The following is a 24,969-nucleotide window of genomic DNA, read 5'->3' on the forward strand; positions in this document are numbered from 1 at the left end:
TATAATTTAGATTTCAAAACCCAAGGAGGTGGTGCACAACTACCAGGATCACAACTGTGTGATGCCATTTGTAGGATCAGGCCTGGAGCTGTGTGTCTGTCACCTTCCTGAGGGAAAAACCCATCCCAGATACAAATCAGCTCTTCCCCCTTCCTAAGCAGGGCAGCTGGGCAGAGATACATGCCACACCTGCAGAGTACTGTACAGAAACACACCTCTGGCAGAAGTTTTGGTAGTTTTCTCTAAGTGGACAGTGTTTGTAAGAGTTTGAAGTGATCTAAGGAGGGGTAAAACAGCAGTGTCTGTGTAATGCTGGCAAGGGACCTGCTCCCACAGGCACTCTGCAGCCTCAGGGCAGGTTGGGCCTGCAGAATCCCTGTCAGCCTCAGGCCTGGCTGACACCAGCTAGCACTTAATTATAAGGTGGCACAAGCAAAAATAACTGTGAAATGTGCTTATACTCTCCAAGTGATCTTTACCACTTGGGAACCAGCTACTTCAGTGATCAAATCAAACCCACATTAGTGCCTTTGCCAGTGTAATCATGCACAAAAGCATTTCTAGTTAAGGCAGAGGCATAATGAATCCATTTTCATGTTCTGAATGAAGCTCTGTTTTTTGTACATTGTCTGTCCTTTACCTGACATGGGGGGAAAAGAAAGAATACAACAGATCTAAAGAGCAATAACCTCTTTGCCTTTTAACATTTCAGAGCATAAAAGTAAGTAATTGTTCCATCCTAAAAAATATATATATAAAAATTACTAGTCCAATAGCAATAACAATAACCCAAGCAACACATTTCCTGCCAGTTAATGAGCTTCAAGGTTAAGGGCCTTTGGCTTTCCCTTGGACCCTGGTGTCTTTTAACCAGTCATTAATTGCTGAGAAATGCCCTCTACATCCATCACTATTGCTTAAACAGTTATTTAGTTTACTATCTCTGTCAGTCTGCAATATGAAGGTCTCACGTGGCCATCTGCTCCAAGACTTCACTGCCAAAATGCATCACAATTTATGGCACAACCTGCCTCTACTTTCTACCCATAAGCCAAAACATCCTACTTGGTTTGCTGCTCTGCCACTTACCACTTAAAAAATTAATCCCAGACAAGTTTCTTCGAAAGGTCAGAAAACCAAGAAAGGGAATGGAACTTGATAAAATAAGGGAGGAGTTAAGCGCTTAGTAGAAGAAATCACAGATGACAGCAAGGCAAAGAGAGTCTTCGTGTTACCAGTAAGAGATCGTAAGTTACCCAAGAAAAATGACAGTAACTGTTGCCCTGAGAAGCAGTAACTTGTCAGCAAAAATCCATACCCCAATGGGTGAAGGAATCAAATAGAGCAGCAGTGCTAAAATCACCCAGCAGAGGAGACCAAAGATACAGCTTTCACTGCCAACTGCGTGGAGACTGGAAAATTCGCTGGCACGTTTCGGTTCAACATGGTTTCCTATTATATGTGCAGCAATATGTTCCTATTATATATTCAGTATAGCATTAGCATCTTTCTTAGAAGAAGAGCACCATCCTTTTTTCTTGGTATTTCTAATTATATTTATTGCTGGTTACTACAAACACTCCTTTGTGACCAAAAGGGCAGGGTGCATAACATGAATAGATTAATTAAGCACCAAATTTCCATAGCATTCAGCCTTCCCCAAACCTCATTTTGTTACAAAGGGCAACAAACTCAGAATTTCAAAGTAAACAGAAGCATTTCTTAGTGAAGCTGAAAAAAACCCTCAGTAATGCATCAAAAACCCAAGCTATGCTTGATGGTGGTTTACATTAACTAGATTTGCTTTGTGGTAAAAGAAAACAGGATCACAGCCTGTCACTCTATCTCATCTGAGGAGCAATAACTCCCAACTCCCACTACATCCCTGAATCGCTGGAACAGGATCTAAGGCATCTTGTGGACTCCAGGTTGTGGCTCGCACCCAAAGTCCCCTGGAAGCCATGGGCGTATCCGAGGTCAGGCTCTGTGCACAACTGTGTTGCACACTCCAGGAGCAGGTACATGCCCTGGGATTTGCTAGCAGACCTTCTGACTAGGAACCTGTTACCTAAAGCACTATAGACACGCATGTCGAATGTTAATAAAGATAAAAATATACTTCCAATAAATAAAATTGAATTAATTAGCGGTTTAATCCAATTCCCTAAAAATATTTGACCTTGTCAAATGAAGAGGGTGGCCTTATAATTTCTGCTTTTTACGTTTTTAGAATTAAAGAGTAATCAAATGCATGCAGCTTTGCATATAAATCAACCTTGACCTTTTGGTGAACTGTTTTGGTAAAAATAAGCAGTACTCTGACTGTTCTTTTCTCTGAAAGCCAGAGCAGACAGAGCAGAAGAGGATTCAGTTCAGTGAAGAACACAGTGCTATAATCACATCAGAAACACATTAATAAGCTCCCACTACTTCGAGCAGTTATTGCTCTTTCTTCTCTAAAACATCCCGATTTCTAAGACTTCTCCTTTCCTACAAAAGTCTGAGCCTTGCATCTCAGCATTCTTTTGGATTAGATGTTACTGCCTCCCCAAAGCTGATAATTCAAGGTTACACCTTGAAACTCCTATACAGCCTTTTATTCTGAGGAACAATTGACTACCAAGAGAATTTATATTGAGAGCCTAAAAAAAAAATTAAAAAACAAACCTTAAAATCTGCAGAACTAGCTTTGCACAGAATGCAAAGGCAGAGATAGGAGGCTGCTGCTGGAAAATTATATTAAAAAAAAAAAAAAAAAAAAAAAAAGCAAACCCCAAACAACAGAACAATGAAAAAGGAGGAGAGTGAAACATGGCTTGAATTTTTAATTGACTGCAGGCACGCTATGGAGACAAACAGAAAAAAAACATACCCGTTTTCCCTGTGTTTTTCATCCAAGTCTTGTTAGAAGATTCATTGTCAAAACCATCAAGCTGCAGTTCTTGGTACTCGTCTCCGACGTGAGCCTGATGGTCTATGATGTCTATGGGAGACTGGTGAGACCCTCCACACTTCTCACTAGAAGTAACCCAGTGCTCGGGACCATAGGTACCTGTTAAAAAATAGCAATGGAAATTAATATTCCAGTGGCTCAGCAGTTCTGGATAACGCTTAAGAAAGAGGATGAAGCACTTAAGCTCCCCAGGTAACACCACTGCCGTTACACTTCCCGCATTTGAAAAAGGTTAAGACTAGTAAACTTATGAAGAGATCGAAACCCATTAGCTTCATGCCGTACTCAAACTTTGCCTCTAGCAGTAAACAACAATGGCCTTTTTTTTTTTTTTAATTACTATTCTATAAAACTATCTGCAATTCCCAAGTTCTTCATGCATATGTTATGAATTAGCATGGTTTTACAGGAACTTTCCTAAAGCTTCAGCTATAATATATTAGTATATATTTACCTTTTTACATGAGATACATAATGTATCAGCTAATGTATATGCATTAACTTGCATTTGTGCAATACTTTGCTTAGATAATATGATCCTTATTAATGATCTCATTTATTTGGGTGGTTTTGAAACCAGAAAAGATGAAAATAAAGAATTAAACCAAAGGGGATATTAATAAACTTGAAGAAAGCAATAAAGTATAAAACACGAACTCTTGATGGAGGAAATAAAGTCAACAATAGTTAATCAGGAAAATACTCTAACTTTCTTTTGTTGTTCTTACGTGAGTTTTCTGTTTTGCTTATTAGCACAGTCTGCTCTCAGCTAATGCAAGCTACTCTCTCAAAACATGTCAAGTATTAGCAGTAAAGAAGGTCACGCTCTGTCACGGTGTGGTGGTGGAGCTGCGAGAGGTGGTATCACAAACCACCGCTCAAGCTGCCACAGCCCAAACCCACCCTGCCCATTCTGCAAGGCTCTCCAGTGAGAACAGTCAATAAAAATAATACGTTGAAACAAAAGGTTTCAGACAAAGCCCTTGCTGTCCCCACCACACACCACCTCTAGAAGCAATACAACACCAGGGGCCTCAACAGCACACAGAGGAGGATCTCCAGTGAGTTTCAAATTTTTCTTACAAACCTCCCTCTCCAACTCTTAAATTGCATTAACAGAGACTAAGAGATTATGTTCCTGTGAGTGCAAATAGTTGTCCACGCTCCTGAAGTAACAGCACAGAGTTCTTGCAAAGCAATTTTCGCTCACAGTTCTTGAGGTGCTTTACAGCAGGGATCAGCACCCTTATCCTCATGTAAAGACAGGGAAAGGGATGAGCTGAGGGAAGCAATTTGCCCAAGCTCTTCTACCAAAAACAAGTTACAACCCGGAGCCAAACTCCAGTCTCCGGAGACCTCTGATGTCACACCTGTTCAGTACCTCTGAACTACACAGTCAGCATGTCTGCTCTGAGGCATACAGCAGCAAATGATGCGCCCATATGCATTTATTACCCTTGCATCTGAGAAACATATGTAAATTCAATTAGTGCCATCCAAACACAGCAGTTGGGAAGGCCAGTTTCTTTGGCCCCTGGGTTTTAACGTGTCTAGTTGCAAAATGCATTTTTCCCATCTTCCCTTGGGCTGATGCAGGACACTTAATCATCAGCAAGATTTTGTGCATTCCCCATCACATGCAAATGCTCTATGGTAACTAAAACAACATCAAAGTGTTTTATTTTCATCTGCAATTAAGCAAAATTGCACCATCCTTTAAAAGTCATTTACATCACCTGCCCAGGTTAAAAAATCAGTTTTGTTTATCTCATTGTTCAACTTGTATTGTCAGCAAAAGCCACTTTTAGTTAATTTCCCAATGTACCACAACTAAGGAAAACAAAATTATTAAAAAGCCCTACATTGGGAAACCTAAACGTGTTCCACTTGTAGATTACTTTTTTCCCTGAATTGGGATGCTCTTATTAATTGTTTTGCAGTGAATTAGCTGGCAATTCAGATTTACTTACCATATAACCTTGCATTTACTCCATGAAATTTAGGAATTTGCTTTAGAATGTTTAGTCCTGCACACAATCATCAAACCTGCCAGCTCTCATTTTTTGGCTTTGTTATAAGCATAGGGTGAGCTTTTCAAAAGCACTCTGCTCACAGAGGCTATCGCAATGGTTTCAGCTGTGCTTTCAAAAGCTGTGCACTCCATTTTTTATTTATTTTTTTTAGTATTTTGGTGACCTCTTAACCAATGGGAAGATCTTATTTTTGAATAAGCTGATTTATTTTAACAGGCATTGCAGGGTTACCTCCATGCATCTTGTCACAAAGGCTTTTTAAAGGCTTTTTTATGACGATTCTTCTTATTATTGTTATTTTTAAGTGTAGCCAGCTCTCAACCAATTTGCAGTGAAAACTGTCTTGTTGAAGTGAATAAAATAAGCCATAAGGGTAAACAAGCAAGCAAAACATCTCATTGAGTTAAAACCTCAAGCGACTTAGGTACCTGGGCTGACTCCTGCTGAAATAGTCTTTCACTGCCCAGAATTCTAAAGGCTTTTAGGTCTTTGTGTCACTTAAACAAGCTTTTTTTTTTTTTTTTTTTTTTAATTTATCTTGTTTGAATTAGTTTAATATAGTAATACATCTCTTTTTAAAAATACAGTACCTTCACCTGGTTCTAAATCTATAATTTATCAAAAAAAAAAAAAAAGCCTAATACTAGCTCCTATCTTCATGTGACAGTCTTCGTGTTCATACAGAAAGTGTTTCCATATGCTGAATTAGCTACAGGAAAATCTAATGCAGTGAAACTCTCTCAGCAATTCAAAACCCCAATTCAGTGCTGGTGCTGTGACTCCAAGCCCTGACATCCCAAATTACAGCCAGAAGGCTAAACTCTGATTTAAAGGTTCGAGACCTGCTAGTTAAAATCAGAACAGGATTTTATAAACGGCTGAGCTTTTCATTAATTTCTTTCAGAACTTTTTGATATGCAAAGTGTTACATGCAATATGACCTACACCATTATGGCAGCAATTCTAGACAGAAATAGAGGCCACAACCTCAACACCGCCATCCCAGCCGTGTGGGGCTGGGGCCATCCCAGCTTTCACAATTAGTGTGATACGGCACGGCTGGGGGGATGCAGGAAAGAAGCAAATTTTCATTTCTGAGTTTGAGACCAAAGTAAATCAACTCTCTCTCCAACCCAGGAAAAACAAGCTCAACAAAATGTAATCAAGACCAGTGCAGGGGGATTCATTTATTCCCTGGTAGCCATCAGAAGGTTTAAGTCTAACTGCCTGCTTTTTTCCATGGACATTCAAGTGCAGTTTTAATTGAAACTGATCTTCCACTACAGATTTCAAATTAATTCTTCTTCCAAGTGTCTCATGCTCCAGACATCCTTGCCTTGCAAAAAACCCTATATCATTAGAGGAGGAAATAGAACACTTTTTCTAAGCTTGCAGGTATTGATTACCTATTCCTTCCATCAAAGCACAATTGCCATTCTGCACTGTATAAATCTCTTCAGTGTTAGACACTTTATAAAGTACCGAGAATTATATCATTAATCATTTGCAGTTGCACCTGTCTTGCTTTATTGAATTCTTTGTTTTTTAGAACTTTAAATAAATGCTTTTAAATAAAAACATGACACTAAATAAAGACTCTGTTTCACTTAAGCCTAGCAAAAAAATCCCTTCGTTCTGCGTGTAACATTTACCCATCTGAGACAGATAACTTATGGCTGTTTGTATTTCATTTTTCCAACGGCGAGCATTACGGCTTTCATCAAATAAAATTTGGAATGAATTTGAATTGACCTTTTAAGGATTGACAAATAATTCAGTTTTCAAAACCCAAACAAGCTAAGAGACCTCACCTGTGCTAATAACGAACATGTTTCCACCACAATGGTGGGATGACCCGCAAGCGAAGGTGAGCACCCGACAGCCTGTCCTGGAACTGGTGCACTCGATGCAAGCGCGGCACCGAAACGGGACGTGCTGGGAATGCTGCAGGGAGGTGGTCACCCTCTACGGCCCCAGTAACTCCAGCCCCACCAAGATCCTGCCCCGCTACTGCGGAGCTCGCTCATCTCCTGGGGCTGGCAGCTCCACAAGCTCATTTTGGGCTGCAGCCAGGTCTCTGGGACCTGACCCTACCTCTGCTGAAACCAGGGACAAGAGGCCTCTGCTTCTGAGGGGTGAAAGTGCATCTGGGGTCCATCCTCAGCAAGACCGCCTGCTTCTCACACCAGGATTTGCAGCAGCACATAACACCAAAGACAATCTCATCCATCCTCGTTTGAACTTACTTGATGCTTCCAAAGAGTCTGCAATCTTTTCTCATGCAAAATCTTTCAGTCAATGACTGCAGAATCTTTATTATTATTATTTTTTAATACACAAACTGCTCTTTAAATAGAATCCAAAATTACCTTTCTCCTTCTAGTTATGTACAACTTAAACAATGAGAAGTCTTCATTAATGAAAAAACATTTCCACTAAATCTAATTAAAGCTTGCATAAAAACTTAAAAAACAAATCTATTTTTCTTCCACAAACCTTTTGTTAAAATATCTTTTATCAAAACCACTGCAATTTTCTTGATTTTAAATCATTTCCCAATTAATGGATCAGCTCCTCTGATACAGACTGATGTATACCACGTGCTTTTACACAACATCCAGATGTAGTTTAACAGACATCAGCAATTTATGAACAATCTGATTATGATCATTCATTTACAAGATGGGAAAGAAGCAGAAAAACATTTGTTTTTCTTAATTTAACATGGTTTTAACATTTGCACAAAAATTTGACATTAAAATCCTAGTCTATCATGCAAAGAGGAAGTTTAGGTTTTTTAATTTTTTTTTATGTGTTTGTGACTTGCGTGTGCTTTATCCTTTAACATTTTTTAAACAACATTACCTCAGACAAATCTAAATGTATTTGATGCCTCTAAACTTTTTATTTCTGAATGAAAATGGCAGTCATGATTGCAAAGGCAACTCAAAACCACTCACACTTCTGCAATTAAAACAAATTAGCTTGGCCACTTCACAAGGACATCCTATCCCATCATCTTAATGCACAAGATCATTAATCCACGATTATCTGCAAGGCAGATATTCACAGAACTGTAAGGAAACAGGCGCTGCAGAAAGGCTTACATCCATCACCCCTTCCAGCCCTGCTTTGTCCTCCCTCCACATGCAAATGGCTCTTGCTGCTCCCTTGCACGCTGTTTTCTAATGCTGACAGAAGGAAGCTACCCTGCTAAGAGGACAGAATCTCTATCAGAGGCAGGATGCCCACATTTCACACAAAGTGGCAGGGCTCTCTTCTTGCTGGGCCAGAAGGATGTGGGATTTGGGAATTATGTTTGGAATCTCACCCAAAATAAAGCTAAAGACACGCTAAGCAGTGGCTTGGTAACTCCTCGGATGGCAGTGGTATTCAGTTGTGTTAGCGATGCCACCCCAAGCAGGTAGCCTCCAGCATCTTCTCTGCAAGTTTTATGGGAAGGATTCTCAGCAAGATTCTGGATAAACAGGAATGCTTTTCTTTGTACAGATGGGTAGGTATGACCTGTCCAGCCGACTCAGCATTTACTTGAGTAATGCTGAAGATGTGAACCTCAGAATCAGCTCCTCTGAGTCTCTGTCTTGAGCTGCTCACTTGTGAGACAAATCTCAAGAAACACTGAAAAGAAACACCAGTAAACAAAAACATCTCCTTTATAACATTGAGAAAGAGCAAGGAAGTGGTGCCCTTGTTCAACTACAAAGCAGTGAGCTTCACTTGCAGGCTGAATTTTCAAACAGGAAAAAATGGTTTAAAATAATCAAACATCAAGGAAATTCACTGCGGAACTGGAAGTATTTCAAGATTCTTCAGAAGTTTCAAGCCTAGGCCTTCTCTCTGTTATCTGGGACAAAAAGATCAAACCTGGTACTTGATGCCATTAACCTAGACTTCATCATTTTTGCTGTTTAAAAGCAAGTCCTGGAAGGCATCTGGGGAAGGTGCTTATGCCACATGAGTGAGGACAGCAGGCAAGGTGTGTGCTGCAGCTCCAGCCCAGCTGAACCGTCAGCCTCCCTTCGCTCTCTAACCTCCAGCTTCCTCCTAGGAAGATGAAATGAAGTGAACTCTGCAGGATGAAGGCTAAAGACTGCATTTAGATACAAGGCAGGAAAGAATGATTCGAATGACTGACTGATCTCTTGCTGAGTAATTTACCATGCGGCAGCAGGGGTAAAGGTATAAAAATCCCCGAAAGCCCTGATAAAAATCAGTGGCATCTTTCAGGGGCCTTCCCATTGCAGAGAATGTAATCAAGTTGTTGAATCATTATATTAGGGGAAAAGTTGCTGAAATTATACTGTCTTGCTCTAAAACAATGGCATACTAAATTCAAAGAGATGGAGAAAGAGAGCCCGTAGTTAAGAGTTCACGGTGCTGTTTTGAACAAAGATTCCAGGATTTCCTACCCTGAGGGAAAAGGGCTTTTCATTTTATTATTCTCTGTCATCACTCTGTTTAACATGAGACACTCATGCTTGCAGAAAATTCCAATTACTGCTTGAAAAATGAGACTGAATACCAAGAGCAAGGTCCTGAAGAGCTCGCTGAGACCCAAACAGATATAAGCATCATCCAGTCTGCAAACTCGGTGCAGAAAAAAGTGCCTAAGACATGTCAGAGTCATAAACAGCCCCAGACAGGTTTTTGGAGAGCTGAAAGACGCTGAAAGAAATTTTTCCCAAGAACAGTTTCTGATAAGGGATATCTTAACCGGCAGTTGTTGGAACATACACAAATACAGGAAGAGAGAACAAAAAGGGTTTGGATTTAGATAACCTTTGAGCAATTGCTAGCAGCAACATCAGAAGCACCAGCCCCGCTTCTCCTTTCTGCACCAGTGCCACCACACCTACAGAAACGTCCAGCCATGGGGCCTTAAAAGCAGAGCTGATCTCGTCAGTGATAGCATCTCACTGCCAAAACGTGGCTGATGAAAAGAAAAAGAACGACTTTAAACCACGCTCATAAAAATAAATTGTCCTACAACATCTGCAGCTTTTAAACCCCAAAAGAGTGAGGTGCACCATCTTCTAAGTTTCTACTGATATCACATTTCTTGCTGGATTCTTTAATTAAGCCTTCTATTAATTATCTTTTGCAAACAGTTCTAACGTATGTTTTCAAAAGCTTTGTATTCTTCAGAAGGTATGTGAACATCTGTATTGCACGGTCACAAATGCTTTTTTTTGGTGTGCGTCCCCATACATCCATACAAATACTTTCTGGATCCTAATTTTGTTCCTCAAAAAAGTACGAAGCTGACATGAATCTTGCATGAAGCTCCCGCTGTACCTATCAACCTGCCATCGGCACAAATGCATGATAAATACGCAGCATAGGAAACCTCAGCACCTTAAGACAAATGTTGCAGGAAGTTCACAACAAATTGGAGTAAGTGCAATTACTAAAACAAGCTTTTTCCATAAACATTTCAAGGCATCCGTGACCTGAATAACATACCACCACACAAAAGTGAAAATGGGACTAGCTTTAGCCGCGCTGGCAAAATATTTCGGGGTTTCTTCAGGGATGTGACACAACATACTCTTGCCATACACAGCTAATGAGCTGCTGAGTTTTTTTAACTCCAATATTTCAAAAATGTTTACATTATGTTGAACACAGCATAGCAATATCAATGAGATTAATATGCAGAACTCACTGAGTGGGAGGATAAATTGTGGTATACAAGGTGCGTGCTGGTGGCAAGTGACTGAGACAATATACATCTACATCCTCTGTTTTTCATAATTTTCATTTTTAATAAATGTATCTGACATCTCACACCATTCATTTCGTAACTGTCTGTGGCCTTTTTAGAACCGCTCACCCTGAGCTGCATATAATAAACGAGGTGATAACTTACGTTATAAGGAGAAAACAGAAGATTAATTTATATGAAGACGTTGTAAATTAACTTTCTTCTCTTCCTATATCAGTTGAGTAAAACTCTGTGAAGGCTAGGGACAGACATAAAAATAGATTTTTTGCTTAAATATAATTTAAAAAAGTATAAATCCTAATGGAAATTACTGGATGAAGATGTACTGTCAATCGATGCAGTAGCTGATGACAGCACCTGCTGTCGCTGGGTGGAAGGCAGGATGGCAGCAGGGGGTGCCTGGGACAGGGCCCATCTGTGGCCACCTCCCCAGCGGGGCAGCCCTGCTCTCACCATCCTCATTTCCCTTCACAGACAACAGCTGGATAATGATGGATGTGGGCAGCAGAAGCACTTATATCGCTGTACTGCCCAATGCTGCAGTGAGGAAGGAAGAAGGCCTTCATTCTTCCACAGGCAGGGCAGCAAACAGCTCGAAAACTCATAAGCGAGCCACGAAAGGCAAGGCCGCAGTGACCCAACATGTGGCACCTCACCCTTGAGAACAGCCCCTCCCGGGCTGACCTGTCCCCTCCTGTAACAACCTCGCTTCTCCGAAGGCATCTCCCTCAGCTGGAAATCCCCCAGCACATCCTCTACATCAGAAACACAATCAGCCGTCCCATGGGACAGGAGAGAAACGCCGCCAATTCTTCCAGATCGCGAAGATAAAAGGAGAAATGAGCCTGGTGTTTCATGGAATTAAACAGATGAAGAATGAGCCTGAGCACATATAATGCCGATGTAAATCACAGTCCCATCTGGGCTACTCCAAGAAGAAAGCACAGCATGAAAAAAGTTCTCAGAAAATAAAACAAAGGAAACAAGAGGAAGAAACTGGGCAGGAAACTTTCCCACCCAAGAGCTGTTTGATGCAGAGAGGCCCGGGGGGCTTCAAGAAGACGTTGTGGAAAGAAGAGGAGGGAAGAGGATGTAAATTTGGTGTGCTGCTAATTATGGCATCCCTTGCCAAGGCCAGGAGAGGCGAGGGACTGAGCAGGCAGTGGCCATGCTGTGGTAATGGTCCCCACAGGACCCAGCCCCAGCTGAAGCGGGCAGCAGCTGCATGCCAAAGCTGTGGCAGGGAGACCTCAGGCTGCGGGAGGAGCGAGGTGAGAGGAAACCTAGAAGAACAGCCACAGTGGGCTAAGGAACCACTTTATGGCAGCATTTTTTTCTTCAAACCAGAGATCTTGGCTAGCTTGAGAGTTTGACTTAGACCAGGCTGAAGCATCAAGGCTCCTGTGCTGCTGAGCCAGCCCAGCAGCTCCAGAGATGAATGCTGAACGACAGTGACAGTAATAAGCCGTGACATTTAAGTCAGGAAGTCTCAAATTCCCATCTTGCTTCTCTGGCTCCTTGCTACCACCAGGAGCAACACGCTCCATTTCATTCCCCTGCTTTATAAAGGGAGAAGTTCACCTGTCTCATCAGAGCATCTGCAAGGATTGCTCAAAACTTGAGAAGAGCTGCAGAGATTTAAAAAGAAAAAAAGAACAAAAAAAAGAAAAAAAAAAAAGAAAAAAAAGAAAAGCACAGTAACTGTGCAAGCCTCAGCTGTCCCGCTGCAGACCTCAGTGCCAGGCTGCCTGTAAATGCATTTAGGAAAGACACAGTTCCAATTATTTCTCAAAGCACCGCACACTTGAAATCCTACTACTTCTCACATGTACCCTTAATAGCCTTGATCTCACCAAAGAAACTGCTAACTTAAATGATGCCTCACTGTAACTTAATTACCTCCAATTTAGGTGGGTATGGGAACAGAGAGTACCTTTTCTTGATTCCCATCTGTTCCTCATAACTAACCAAAGGAGCCTTCCCCAGAGCTCTGTCTCTGAGAGCCAGCATGAAAAAAAAAAAAAAAAAAAAAGAAAAAGAAAAAAAAAAGGAAGAAGAAAGTAAGGAAAAAATTGTATATTTTTATTGAATTTTTGCAGGATGCTGGTTAATAAAACACCCACAGAGAGCACAGAGCAATATAGAAAGGGAATAAAGGGAGGGAGGGCTGATATCAATAAAGCCTATCCAGAGGCACTGGTGGAGTGAACGTACTCTTGGTTTCAAAAGAAACCTGCTACTAAAATGATTTTCACTCGTTGCTTTGGCTAAAGTTTAAAATTCACACACAAAAAAACAAAAGTGTCCAAATAAAAAAAAGCCAGGAAGATAAAATCACCTGCTGCTGAAACATATGTCACCTTCAGCTATCCAATATCCGTTGTTGGTCCTAACCTGATCCACAGACAGCCACGATACGGACTGTAGTGTTTAAGTGCATCCCGGGCTGTACTGCAGCCTCTGAAATCATTCATTAGACTTTGACGAACACTAGCTTTGCCATGTGATACATCTCTCTCTTTTTTTTTTTTTTTTTTAAAAAGGTGAAAATCAACTTTTGACCAACTAAGTTGTTAATGGCATCCCTGTTAGAACAGACTTCTCAATCCAGCTGTCCTTTTCACTAATATGCACCAGTCAAATAGCTCCCGGGAGAGTTTCTGGGTGATAGCCAGCTTTTACTTAACGACACATCATGAACCCTAGCCTCAACTACCATTAACATTCAGTCTATGTTTCTACCATTAATTTAAGAGCATCAGGAGTAAGAATAAATAGGAAGACAATAAGCAGTCATAACATCCAGCTTGAGGTACTCTAGCTGCAGAAGCAGGGCTATCTGCTACGGCACAGAACAGTTTACAACCATTTTTCTCATTTTTGTTCCATACCTGCCATTTCCCATATGTTACATTAAATAGCATAAACTATTCAGAGCCAGCTTTAGTTTTTCAATTAGGTGACAGGGAAAGAGGGAAAGAGGGAAAGAGGGAAAGAGGGAAAGAGGGAAAGAGGGAAAGAGGGAAAGAGGGAAAGAGGGAAAGAGGGAAAGAGGGAAAGAGGGAAAGAGGGAAAGAGGGAAAGAGGGAAAGAGGGAAAGAGGGAAAGAGGGAAAGAGGGAAAGAGGGAAAGAGGGAAAGAGGGAAAGAGGGAAAGAGGGAAAGAGGGAAAGAGGGAAAGAGGGAAAGAGGGAAAGAGGGAAAGAGGGAAAGAGGGAAAGAGGGAAAGAGGGAAAGAGGGAAAGAGGGAAAGAGGGAAAGAGGGAAAGAGGGAAAGGACCTGATTTCCCTAAGATGGATCTCAGCTCATCGCACCACGATGAGCTCTGGGTGGAAGCACACTTGTGCAGGAGGAGAGCAGCAGCAGCCACCCCCTGGCCTCACAGCAGCAGAGCCCCTTCCCTCCCTCCGGCGCTGCCTGTGGTGCATGACCCGCATGTGAGCGGCAAAGCAGTTGCTGCGGGGAGAAATCAGCTGCCATGGGGAGCTGGCAGCAAAGCGACCGTGGTGACGGACCGAGTCAGGGTGAGCACCGCCAGACATAGTATCCATGGGGCACAGGCGAACGCTGCGTAAAATATAAGGCTGGGATAAATGTGCTTTCCTTCAGCATAGCATGACCGTGTTGTTTAGAGCGTCTCTTTAGGGAAGATCACCCCAGAGGGCAGCTTGCAGGCTATGAGCTTGTCACCAGAAGGGATCTTCCCCAGAGCCACATACAAGCATCACCTACCCCTTCACGCCAGCATCTTCGCTTACTGCCACCGAGGATGCTGGTGAGTGAAGCAGGTGCTTTCTTACAGCCCTCCCTGCCCTGCTCAGCCTGATGCAGCCAGCTTCGAACACGCTTCCCCGTGCTGTTTATTCACAGCAGCGTTTGGGCAGCCCATGGCGACATAGACCATAAAATGGAATCTGGAGTGCATCGCTTAACTGTGAAATCTGTAAGATATTGGATTTATATGGTGTTTGCAGAGCACATTAGAAGATCATCATCATCATGTCTTTTCAAGACAGCCATAATTATTCAGGCTGTTATTCTATCTCACTGGTGCTTTTGAAAAACTATTTAATATTAGCGAACCCTCAGTAAAAACAATGTTTTGGTTGAGAGACTAATCTTCATCTCAGTACACAGCCATACCTGGTCTTATCTACATTACCAATTCCCTGCTGATTGAGCGGATTCATTAACAACACAATCTCTGGCGACTGAAATGAAGTCTCATTCTTCGTATCACTGGTGCCTTGCTGTTTGCTTTTCCTTCACAGTGTGCACACAAGTAATTAACTTACTATGCTCCGCTAGCTCCTGACACATTACTTGGCATAGAAAAATTCACCAGCAGGTAGTTAAGCATGCAAAATATTTTCAGTCAAATGAACTTCATAACAAAGCACTACTTAGGAGAAATGTGGCTCTTCCTGATACAGCACTAACATGCACCATGCCGCCCATACCGACAGGAACTTCTTGAGTGGCAAGATAAAAATATATCACTTTTACCAGTTTTGTTCGACATGTAGGAAGCTTCTTTAGGGATTTAGGCTGGCAGACAGTAAAGGGTGATCACTGAAAGGATGAGCATGGAGATGAACCTGATCGGCCCTTGTGAAAGCATGACATAACAAGGACTGGAACAAGATACATAAAGTACAGAACAAAAAAAAAAAAAAGACAGGAGGAGGGACATAAAGTAAAGAGGAGATTCACTTCAGTAACACATTACTGAGATTACCGGTGTCTGGATGTACAGAAGAACAGTGCATTTCCACTTTTACATGAAATAAAGAGAGGTAATTTGCTATTTTAAGCCTACAGCGCTTTTAAGCCTAGAGTTCAATAAGAGTGAAACCTCCCTAAATAAAAACATGAAACTTATTATGCACTCCACTGAAAAGCCTCCACTCAGGAACGTGACTTAAAATATTTGACTATGCTCAGTAATATCAAGCTGTAACACTGGAGTTAAGTTACTCATGAACTTACCTATTTGCAGGATGAGAGGTTATGGCACAAACTGACTTAGTACCTCCGCAGTGCAGGGTGAGATGAAGCGTCGAAGTGACAGTGCAGTGACAGCCTGGCAGTGACTTTACTAGCACCAGGATTATCCCTTGAGAATATAAAGATACCAGAGACTTTGTGGAGGTCTTCTCTGATCTGAACACGCTCTATACTAGGACTTAATTACCTTAACATTTGCTCAGCACCAGAGACTGGGAATCATGTGAGCTTCACACCATGCTACTGCAGTCTGGATAGTGTCATACCAAACAATTAGATACCTGCTCTGCACTGTCCGAGGCCTTCCTTTAAATCAGAAGTACCTGGACCTCCAAAATGTATGTAACGAATACTTGAGAAAAAGCAGGAACATGGCTCCAATAAAGACCCGTTCACAGTATTATTAATCACAACTTTGACCTTCTGTGACAAATTCTTGCTCAGAAGTTCTACAACTGCACTGACCCAGAACATGGGAAATTGTGATCTCTAAGTTTCCTTCTACACAAGGAAAAATCTTTCAGAAGTCCTAGAAAATAACAGTTGTCTTCCGCTCAGTTTTGTCCAGAAGACATTTGTTCCTTCTCCTTTCACGTGCCTCAAGGCATGTACCTTTGCCAACTCCGACTGTTGTTCCTACTCGCTCAGTCACAGAAGTTAGCTCCTCATGTTCCGTTGCAACAATTTTTGCTTGTGGCAGAAGAATTAGATCTGCGGAGGACAGAATTCACTGAGATTTGTGTATATCATTTTCCTCTATTCTTACACTGCTTTCAACAGCTCATTTAAATATAGCTTCTGTCATACCCATCATTTTCAGTTCACCTGTTATGCAGAACCACACACTCCACCTCCAACAGAGCCAGTCTTTTTCTTGGCTGTATAGTTTACACACATTCTTTAACTCTACTCTGAGCCTTAACTTCTTATTCAGTTACAATCTATTCCTCAAACACTATTTCCATTTGCTTGACAGGAATATTAATGCATGGAATAGAAACCAGTTTTTGTTATTTCTAATTCTCAGCAAAAATGAACTACCTAGCTCAATAGCTCCCTATATCTTTGAGAGTTACTCAGGTCTGTAAAGAGTTCACTATATCAAGGAAAACCTTTACGACATCTCCAAAAGGCTGCTGAAACTTGCTGTGTTGCAGGGATGGAATCTCAGGTTTTGTTTGCTTTTCCCCGCTCACAGTATCACTAAAAAGTAACAGGTTTTCATGCCAGAAGAAACAGTTGGATAGCACATACTGACATGATGAGCACAAGTCATTACTTCAGAAAGCTACCTCTCCACAGAGCCTTAAAAACAGTCTTCACCTCTTTCAGAAAACTATTCAGCATTGAAGAAACCACGACTTAAGAAGTCACTATTTATTTTCTGCTTAAAGATTGTTTCAGTGTTTAATCACAGTCTGAGTTTCAACCCCTGGCTTACTTCTAATGCCAGCTCATCGTGTTTCCAGCCCAGTATTTATTTTGCCTTCTAACAGTAGCTTACAAGGGGTTTTCAGTAGACAGCATTTTCTCTTTATGGACGTGCATGCTTCTCAAGGGACTTACCCATATGCAAGTCTACGTAAATGCCATTGGGTCTGGACAGCTTTCCTCCAGGGGGGAAAGAGTTGCACACTGCCCAGAACCATCTTCCAGTGAGGAAGTCAACTGGGCTGGAAATTGCTCTTCACTCCATCCAAAACACTGAACAGACCTAAGCTGATCCCTCCGCTGCCTTAGGGAGCATTCCTTGTATTGAAGATGAGTAAATGAGTACTGTCCCCTCCTCAACTGGATATTTTCCCAAAGCCTAGATTTCTTTCTTTGGCTCCAGTGGAACCTACCAACGGACTTGAACCAACAAAAAAGATGATCAGGCATAAAGACAGATAAATGGGTCTGAAGAATGTCATTGGACCATATTTTGTGTAACTTGGTCTTACAGAAGAACGTTTCCTCTAGAATGAGATTGTCTTGAGAGTGGAGATTTGCGTCGCCCTTTTCTCCAGCACTCCGACATTCGAAACACTGCTGTGGCCAAGTCCTGCCTCTTCTGGAGCTCTTGCCGGTCCCATCTTATCCGACCTGTCCTGAATGCTTTCTCCATTCAAGCCGCATTAGAAACATATAATAATTTTTCTAGTCCCTACATGGCACATTATTGTTTTCACATCTTCTTTAGCTTCTATCTGGCTTACGGTGTCAGCCTTCAGTTTCCCCATCCATGGGTTACTCAAAGCACACAGCTCTGTTTTCTTCCATGCTATCATTCCCCTGGCTGAGAACCACTCACACACATTCACAGATTTTTTTTTTTTTCCTCCTTTAAGTCAATCCTTAATGGCTTCACCTACAAAAATCTGGCTGCCAATTAAGCTTGCTGTTGTGTTGAGATCAATTCCTACTACGCTAAGCAGTGCTGCCCCACTGCACCGTTGCACTTGTCTGTATCCCTGCACTATTTATTATCTTACACAAGTCAAGAGCTTTTTGAGGAGCAGCCTATCCTTCTGTTCTTGTTTTGTTCAGAGGAAAATTTAAAATAGATTTCGATCCATGACTGGAATTTCTTGCCAGTGCAAATCCATAGGAATGAGTTAGAGTATCCTGAGTATGATAAGGTAATTACAGAAGCCCTGTTTGGGACCATGGACCAAAATAAGTAATTAAATACAACCCTCCTAATTATAGAGCATGTCTTAGGCAATTTAATGCCTTTATTAAAGCTGTAGCCAGTATACTTGAGAGACTGCACTCTTGGTCTCATGAGAGTGAATTATGTCCAGCTTTTTAAACTAGAAAGTTTTCAGGCTCCTTGTCTTCAGAGCAAAGTTCGAAAACACAGAAGAAAGGTCCAGGAGCCAGAAGGCAAAGAACCTTAAAATTACTACCTTTTTTTCAATCCCCCCAGATTTCTTTTGGTCAGTCTCATTACTTTTGAGCAACTGACCCTGGCAGTACTCCAGTGTACCTGAGTTTATTGACAAATACCAAACAATCTAATGGCCAGGGGAAATAACAGAAAGAATCCAAAGCCATCAATACCAAAAGCCGGGCTAATAAAAGGGGCCCACACAGGCGCCCTAATGCCAAGCACCCTCCCATGCTCAGCTCAGACCCACTTCCATTAGCTTTGTAAGCTAAATGGTGATCATGTAGATTGCTTTTTTGCTTTAGGATGCTTTTATATACCTCATACTATCGAGCATGAAAAGAGGTTTTATTTGTTTAGTTTTTGTTTACACTACCAGTGACCGATACTAGCTGACATGCCTACATAACACATCTTCTGGTCTTGCTGGACTTGTCAGGTTTTCACAGCAGCAAAAAGAGCAAGCAGGGCTTACTTTGAAGTAAGTTTTGGATGTAACCACTTATACAAAGAAGCTAGTAAATCAGTAACAGAAGTTTATTAATTTAGTAGTTACTGAGACAGATCTTATTGATCTTCTTTACTCACACTCTGCCTCTAGAGTTTATCTCACAGCTCCAGTTTATGCCTCGATTAAGTGGCCGAGAGAACCTTTGAGTTTCATAGCATGCCCATCATGTAGCGTAATGCTCATGGTACGATGACTTGCAAACCAAGCAGTGGATTTATCGCCCTGCAAGAGACTCCAGCTCTACTCACCCAGGGCAGCCAGCACAAACACTTGAGAGCTAGGCCCAGTCCCGAGCTGCACCACAAGATGCATGGCGCTAACTCATCCGACGACAGCCTCGTAGCCAGCTTCAGCTCGCTTGCGTTTCTGACACAATATCAGTTAGCTGGCGAGGAGTTTCCATTTTCAGCATTCGCATGTTTTTGTGAACATTTCTTTTTATAGGCTCTGACTCAGCAAAGTACTTAAGCACATGCTTTACTTTAAATAGCTGAATAATCCAATGTCTTTTTAGCAAATGTTTAACTTGAATTGTGTGAATAGTTCCAGTTCAAGGGCTCCTCATGCCTCGGACACTGAGCGCTCACTTATGCGCTCTATTCATTGCACAGATATAATATTATTCATGGGCTTCACGTTACACATTTACTTAAGTGCTTTGCTAAACAGGGTCCAAAAAGCAAATATGCCACAGCCAGTTTATTTAATAACGCTTCTACAAATCCGGTTCTAAACTGTCAAGCATTTTAACAAGGAGAACTAAATAACCGTAGGATTTACCACATTTTCTTTCACCTTGATTTAGCACCGACTACCACTGTGGCAACATGGGTCAATAAAAAGCATTAGGATTCCCCCTCCACTCTTTTTCAGAGGCGTATTTGCTCCTTCAGCAAACCAAACCAAACATCTCCTGCATGAAAACCACTGCTGCAGAGGGTTTTCCCCATGGCCACAGGTGACACAGAGCCAGAGCTACGTCCAAAGAGGAAGGAGCCTCTCTGGAGAACTTATCTCCCCCATTTACCATATCCCAAGTCCCACCATGAATTTTCGTCTTGAAATCATGATATCTGATCCCAAAAATGACTAGAGAGTTCTGGAGGGTCTTGTCATAGGATTTTTTTTTTTCCTTCACGCTGAAGGAAATACTTGGGACAGATTTTCATGCTCCTCTCCCATAACCATTCCTACATTTTTACGTGGAAGCTGATGAATTTTCCTCTCATTCCAAGGCTCCAGCAGCTGTGGCTTTAAGAAAAACACCAAATTGTGTGAGATTAACAATAAAACCAGCAGACCTGGCAGTGCTGCCTTACCCCTTTGGGCCATTTCCATTCAGAGTGGCTCCCCACTGACCCACACAATGCGCAGATCCTCACTAGTTTGGTAGCTAATGCTTCAGATATTTCAAAATACCGTGTTTTAAATTATTAGAAGGAGGCATGCCAAAAAAAAAAAAAAAAAAAAAAGCTGCCAAGTGAACCTTCTGAAACACCAGCTCTCTAAATTCGTTAGATAAAAAGGCAGAGAATGAAATTCACACTTAACACACATCTGCTCTGAGAGCAGAACGCCTTCCTTGCAGCGCTAAGTCCCATTGTTTCAGATGAAAGCACCACCGGGGCCTGCAGGTAAAGGGCTTTATGCTCTCAAGCAAGCTGAAGAAGCCAAATTAAAATGGGTAAAAAATGTAAACAGAACCAGATGCACCTGAGAAAAAGAAAGGCAACTAAAATTGCCTCAAAAGATAAAACAATTAAGCTCTGCTGACCAGTAGCTGTAAAACATGCAATAAATTTAGACATTTCTTTTCTGAAGGAGGAAGAAAGCTATTTAATGAGATAAGTGTTATTAAGATAGAGCAGAATAACTATAATGTAGAAAACTGCTCATTAGTTGAGGCTTAATTGCTCTTATAGTTGGTGAAGAAGCAGTAATTACTATACCAAAAAGAAGATCTGTATTTAGAGATTATTTGTTTCTATGCACGGAACGAGAATACCACTTTGATATTAAACCAAAATTTTGCCAGAATATATCCAATGTCATCCCTTTGGAGCTGAACACGGACAACCATATAACTCCCCGTGCAAGGAAAAAAGAGATACTGAATATAGCAAGGAATGTGATTTCAGTTTGCTCTGAAACAGGACTTCGATACATTTATAGTTATTTATTCACTGTGGTCTCACTGTTTGCCTGCTTTGTTTATAAATATTTACCATGCACTATCTTCATAAAATAATAATTATTCAATGTACACAGCAACGAGAAGACATTAGAGATCTAGCTGTGTGTTTTTCCATTCTAATCTGTATGACAATATTTTAATTCGGTTTTAAAACAGAAGTCCTTACAGCTGAGCTTTCTTTGCCAGGTTATGCATGCAAACAGTTGCAGAAAGGCAGGGTCCCTGCTCAGACGGCTGCCCCCTGACACGGTGCAGGGGCTGAGGCAGGGAGCCCTGCTGCAGCTCACCAGTTCCTCTAGGACAGCTGACAGCCTAGGACATGTTGGTGACATTAGAGAAGATACTAACGGCTGCAGCAACATTTTCAACCCTTACAGGGGTAGGGTAATTCTTTACAGGGGTGTCGCTTAAAAGATAGCTTCTTAATTGATGCACAAAATTAATTCTCCATGCAAGTGCTGAGCCAGGAGAGGCTTCACCCTGCAGCGCTCTCATGGGCAGCATCACCAAAGCTCATGGTGAGGAAGAGAAGCCCACCATCTCTTGGGGATGGGGCTGTTACACCAGAGACACGGTGTCCCACAGTCAGCTACATCACCCATGTCAGGGGACACATTTCCTGCACCACTGTCCTTGCCAGACAGGGCTATGTCAGCAGGCACGAGAACAGCTCTGGTTACACAGCAGGCCTCATCAAGTAGATCTCTAAGTGCTGAATATGGCAGTGCTCAGCAGCAGGCCATGGCCTGCACTTAACAAGGCAAGCACAGCTCAGCCTTTCTTCCAGAAGTGCAGCATTTCGGGCAAGCCAGGCTCGCTCCATGTGGCACACAGGAGACTCCAGCTGAAGCTGCAAGTTTATCTCCCAGGTGTTACAAGGGTACAAGGCTTAAAAAGCATGCCTTGATCCACCCTTGTTCCAAAGAGCATCCAACCTCACTGATGTTAAAAATCATAAAAGGGAATTTTGGGGGGGATTTATCATCAGTATCTGGCTGGGATCAGCAGCACCAAGATGAAGTACAACCCGTTCGGTGATAGATATATCACCTCATTCTCTCATAAATCGTGGTTATAAAACAAATACTGGTGGGACAGCCAAAGTTGGGAACAATAAAAGACTCGTAGGCCAATTTTTATTTAATTTGATTGTATTTCAAGATAATGATACCCCTTAAACTATGGGAAACACGCTCCATCTGCTCTCCAGAGCCTCTACATCTTGCAATTTCCTTCCACGTGCAGCTCCAGATGTTAACCAGGACCCTGGGAGGCCCCCACGACCCGGGTTCCTTGTTCTCGCTCCCCTGATGGCGCAGGTGAGGCCTACAACAGTGATGAAGGCTGCGTAAAGCCCCAAGAGCAACTGTGAAGATTTAAATAGGACTGGAGCAGCACAGGGGCACTTTCGTAAACCCTCACTTGATGCTGCTAATCTTAACAGCTAGCATTCTCGTGTTTTGAGCCTGAGGGACCGGAATAAGGCCATCGAAAGGCTGGAGCACCAAACCCAGATCTCCAGCTCTCTTCTCCCGTGAGCATAACCAGAATCACCTTACTGACACCATACAGGTGCCTTCTTTTTGCTATCAGCATTTTTTTTTTTTTTTTTTTAAAAGAAAAACCTTGCACATATTTTTATCTATTGTAAACAGTCTTTAAGAAAAATGAAACACTGGAGATTTACTCTGTGAGGAAAGTCTATACATAGTATATACCGTAAACAACATTAAGGTATTTTACAGTGTAGATTTTGCAATCCCTCCAATAGTAATAATAATTAAAAAAAAAAAAAAAAAAAAAAAAAAAAAAAACACCTCTGATGTGCCAAACCATGAATTTTAATTCCTGGAAGATCATTCTGATGATTACTAATTCCTTTCTGTTGCTCAGGTAAACTTAAGGGAAATATATTCCAAAGGAATGGATAACTGTAGGGTAGTTTGCAATTCTGTTTTTACAAAGCAGGAAGTATTGCTAGCTATATTCAGCATCTATACTTGCACATAAATGAATACCAGTCTGAACAGATTCTTTACACCACTTTCAAATTCATATTGCTTGCATAAATCACACTTATTCCTTTATACAGATTTTTTTTTTTTTTTTTTAACAGAATCATCATTAATAGCGTAGCATATCAAATATTATTCCAAATTTAAATAAAATCTGTTCATCATTATGGTCATTAGCTAATGGCTTTATTTTCCTTCGGGACCATAGTAAACATTAAAATTCAATTTATTTAACATTTACTTCTCATAAAACAAAAAAGAGCATCATTTCCTTGCTACAATAACAAACTCTCTGGGTCACAAAACTCATGAGAACCAGGTTAAAAAAAAAAAAAAAAAAACACAGACACAAAACAAAACAAAACAAAACAAAACACCTTTTGAAGACTAATGAGGTACTGAAGAAGGTTGTAAATATATACAGGAGCTCTTATACGGGCTATGTGCCTAATCCTGCAGCTACTAATTTTCCAACCTCTGCAAAATCTGTAATGCCTGGGGTTTTCAGCCTTTTTGATTTGTACATGGCAAAACCAGTCTCCTGGGGGAGTGCAGACCCCAGTAACTGTGGGTTTAAGCCCACTGATAATTGGTTTTCTTTTCTCAGATACCATGCATGGACTCCTCACCAAAAACAACAACAAGAAGAAAGTAACCCTGAATCCTCAGGGATTCACAAGCCAAAGCCTGGGATGTATTACAGCAGGCATATACCTGTGTGTGTCCAGTATTTCAGAACAACCATTACACAGGCACCAGCATGCATGGCGCTTTTAAAACAGCTGTGTGAAAACCTCGTTTTTCCCTGTGATATATTTGCATTATTTAATCAAACTCTGATAAATGCATTCTTTTCACTTAAATTGATTTTCTTTTCAAAGCCCCCTTTGTCAGCTGATTTGTTAAGTGCTAGAGGACTGCACATCTCACTGACTGGTGCTCCCCTGGGTATTCATTCGCTTTACAGTTTCCCCTGCAGGACTACCATGATTTCACTGATTATTTTTCAGTAGACACTTCGTTAGACTACTTATAAACATACTGACCTAATTGCTTTTAATTATTCCAGTGGAGTCTGCTTTTACAGTGGTTATTTGCTTCCACACAAATAGAGAAATACTACTGCGAAAAGCATCAAAAAATCCATATCCCTGGTTTCTCCCTAAGCCTAAATCAATCTGAAGTTTAACGCACATTGTAAATGTTTATGTGCATGTGTATCTATTGTGCATGTATGCATGCAGTATATAGGCCTATTTTACATCTATACCCATCTGTATATCACATAAGCCAAATGGGGCTAGGAAGATAGCAAACCCATTTAATTCTCAGTTTCGGAGACAAAGTGTTTTCTTAACAGCTCCACGAAGGATCCAAGCAAATTTGGTGTTTTCACTTTCTTTCCTAGCACATGTTTAGAAAATTATTTAAATCTTAGATCTCCATCAGGCCTGTTGGTATTCACATGCATAGGCCTCATATGCTAGCCGTATAAACAACGCTTCTTAAAAATACATGAGATTAGAGCTACACAGAAAGCCAGTTACTCTACATCTACCCCTTTTGCAGAGAACACAACTTAATTGCCGTAAAAAAAAACCCACAAAATCCTGTGAACATCAGGATAGGCTGGACTGT

At 41.3% G+C, this 24,969-nt stretch overlaps 1 protein-coding gene across 2 annotated transcripts in view; it reads right to left on the bottom strand.

Annotated features, from left to right (window-relative positions):
* Positions 1–24,969, bottom strand: part of PTPRG (protein tyrosine phosphatase receptor type G) — a 397,969-nt gene that overhangs the window by 180,966 nt on the left and 192,034 nt on the right. For both annotated transcript variants that reach the window (XM_084530728.1, XM_084530729.1), the window contains one exon: positions 2,873–3,052. In XM_084530728.1, the coding sequence (XP_084386854.1) occupies positions 2,873–3,052 (180 nt within the window). The remainder of the gene's footprint in view (positions 1–2,872; positions 3,053–24,969) is intronic.

The sequence above is a fragment of the Aythya ferina genome, assembly GCF_964211825.1.
Source record: "Aythya ferina genome assembly, chromosome: 10".
In the NCBI taxonomy this organism is placed as follows: Eukaryota; Metazoa; Chordata; class Aves; order Anseriformes; family Anatidae; genus Aythya; species Aythya ferina.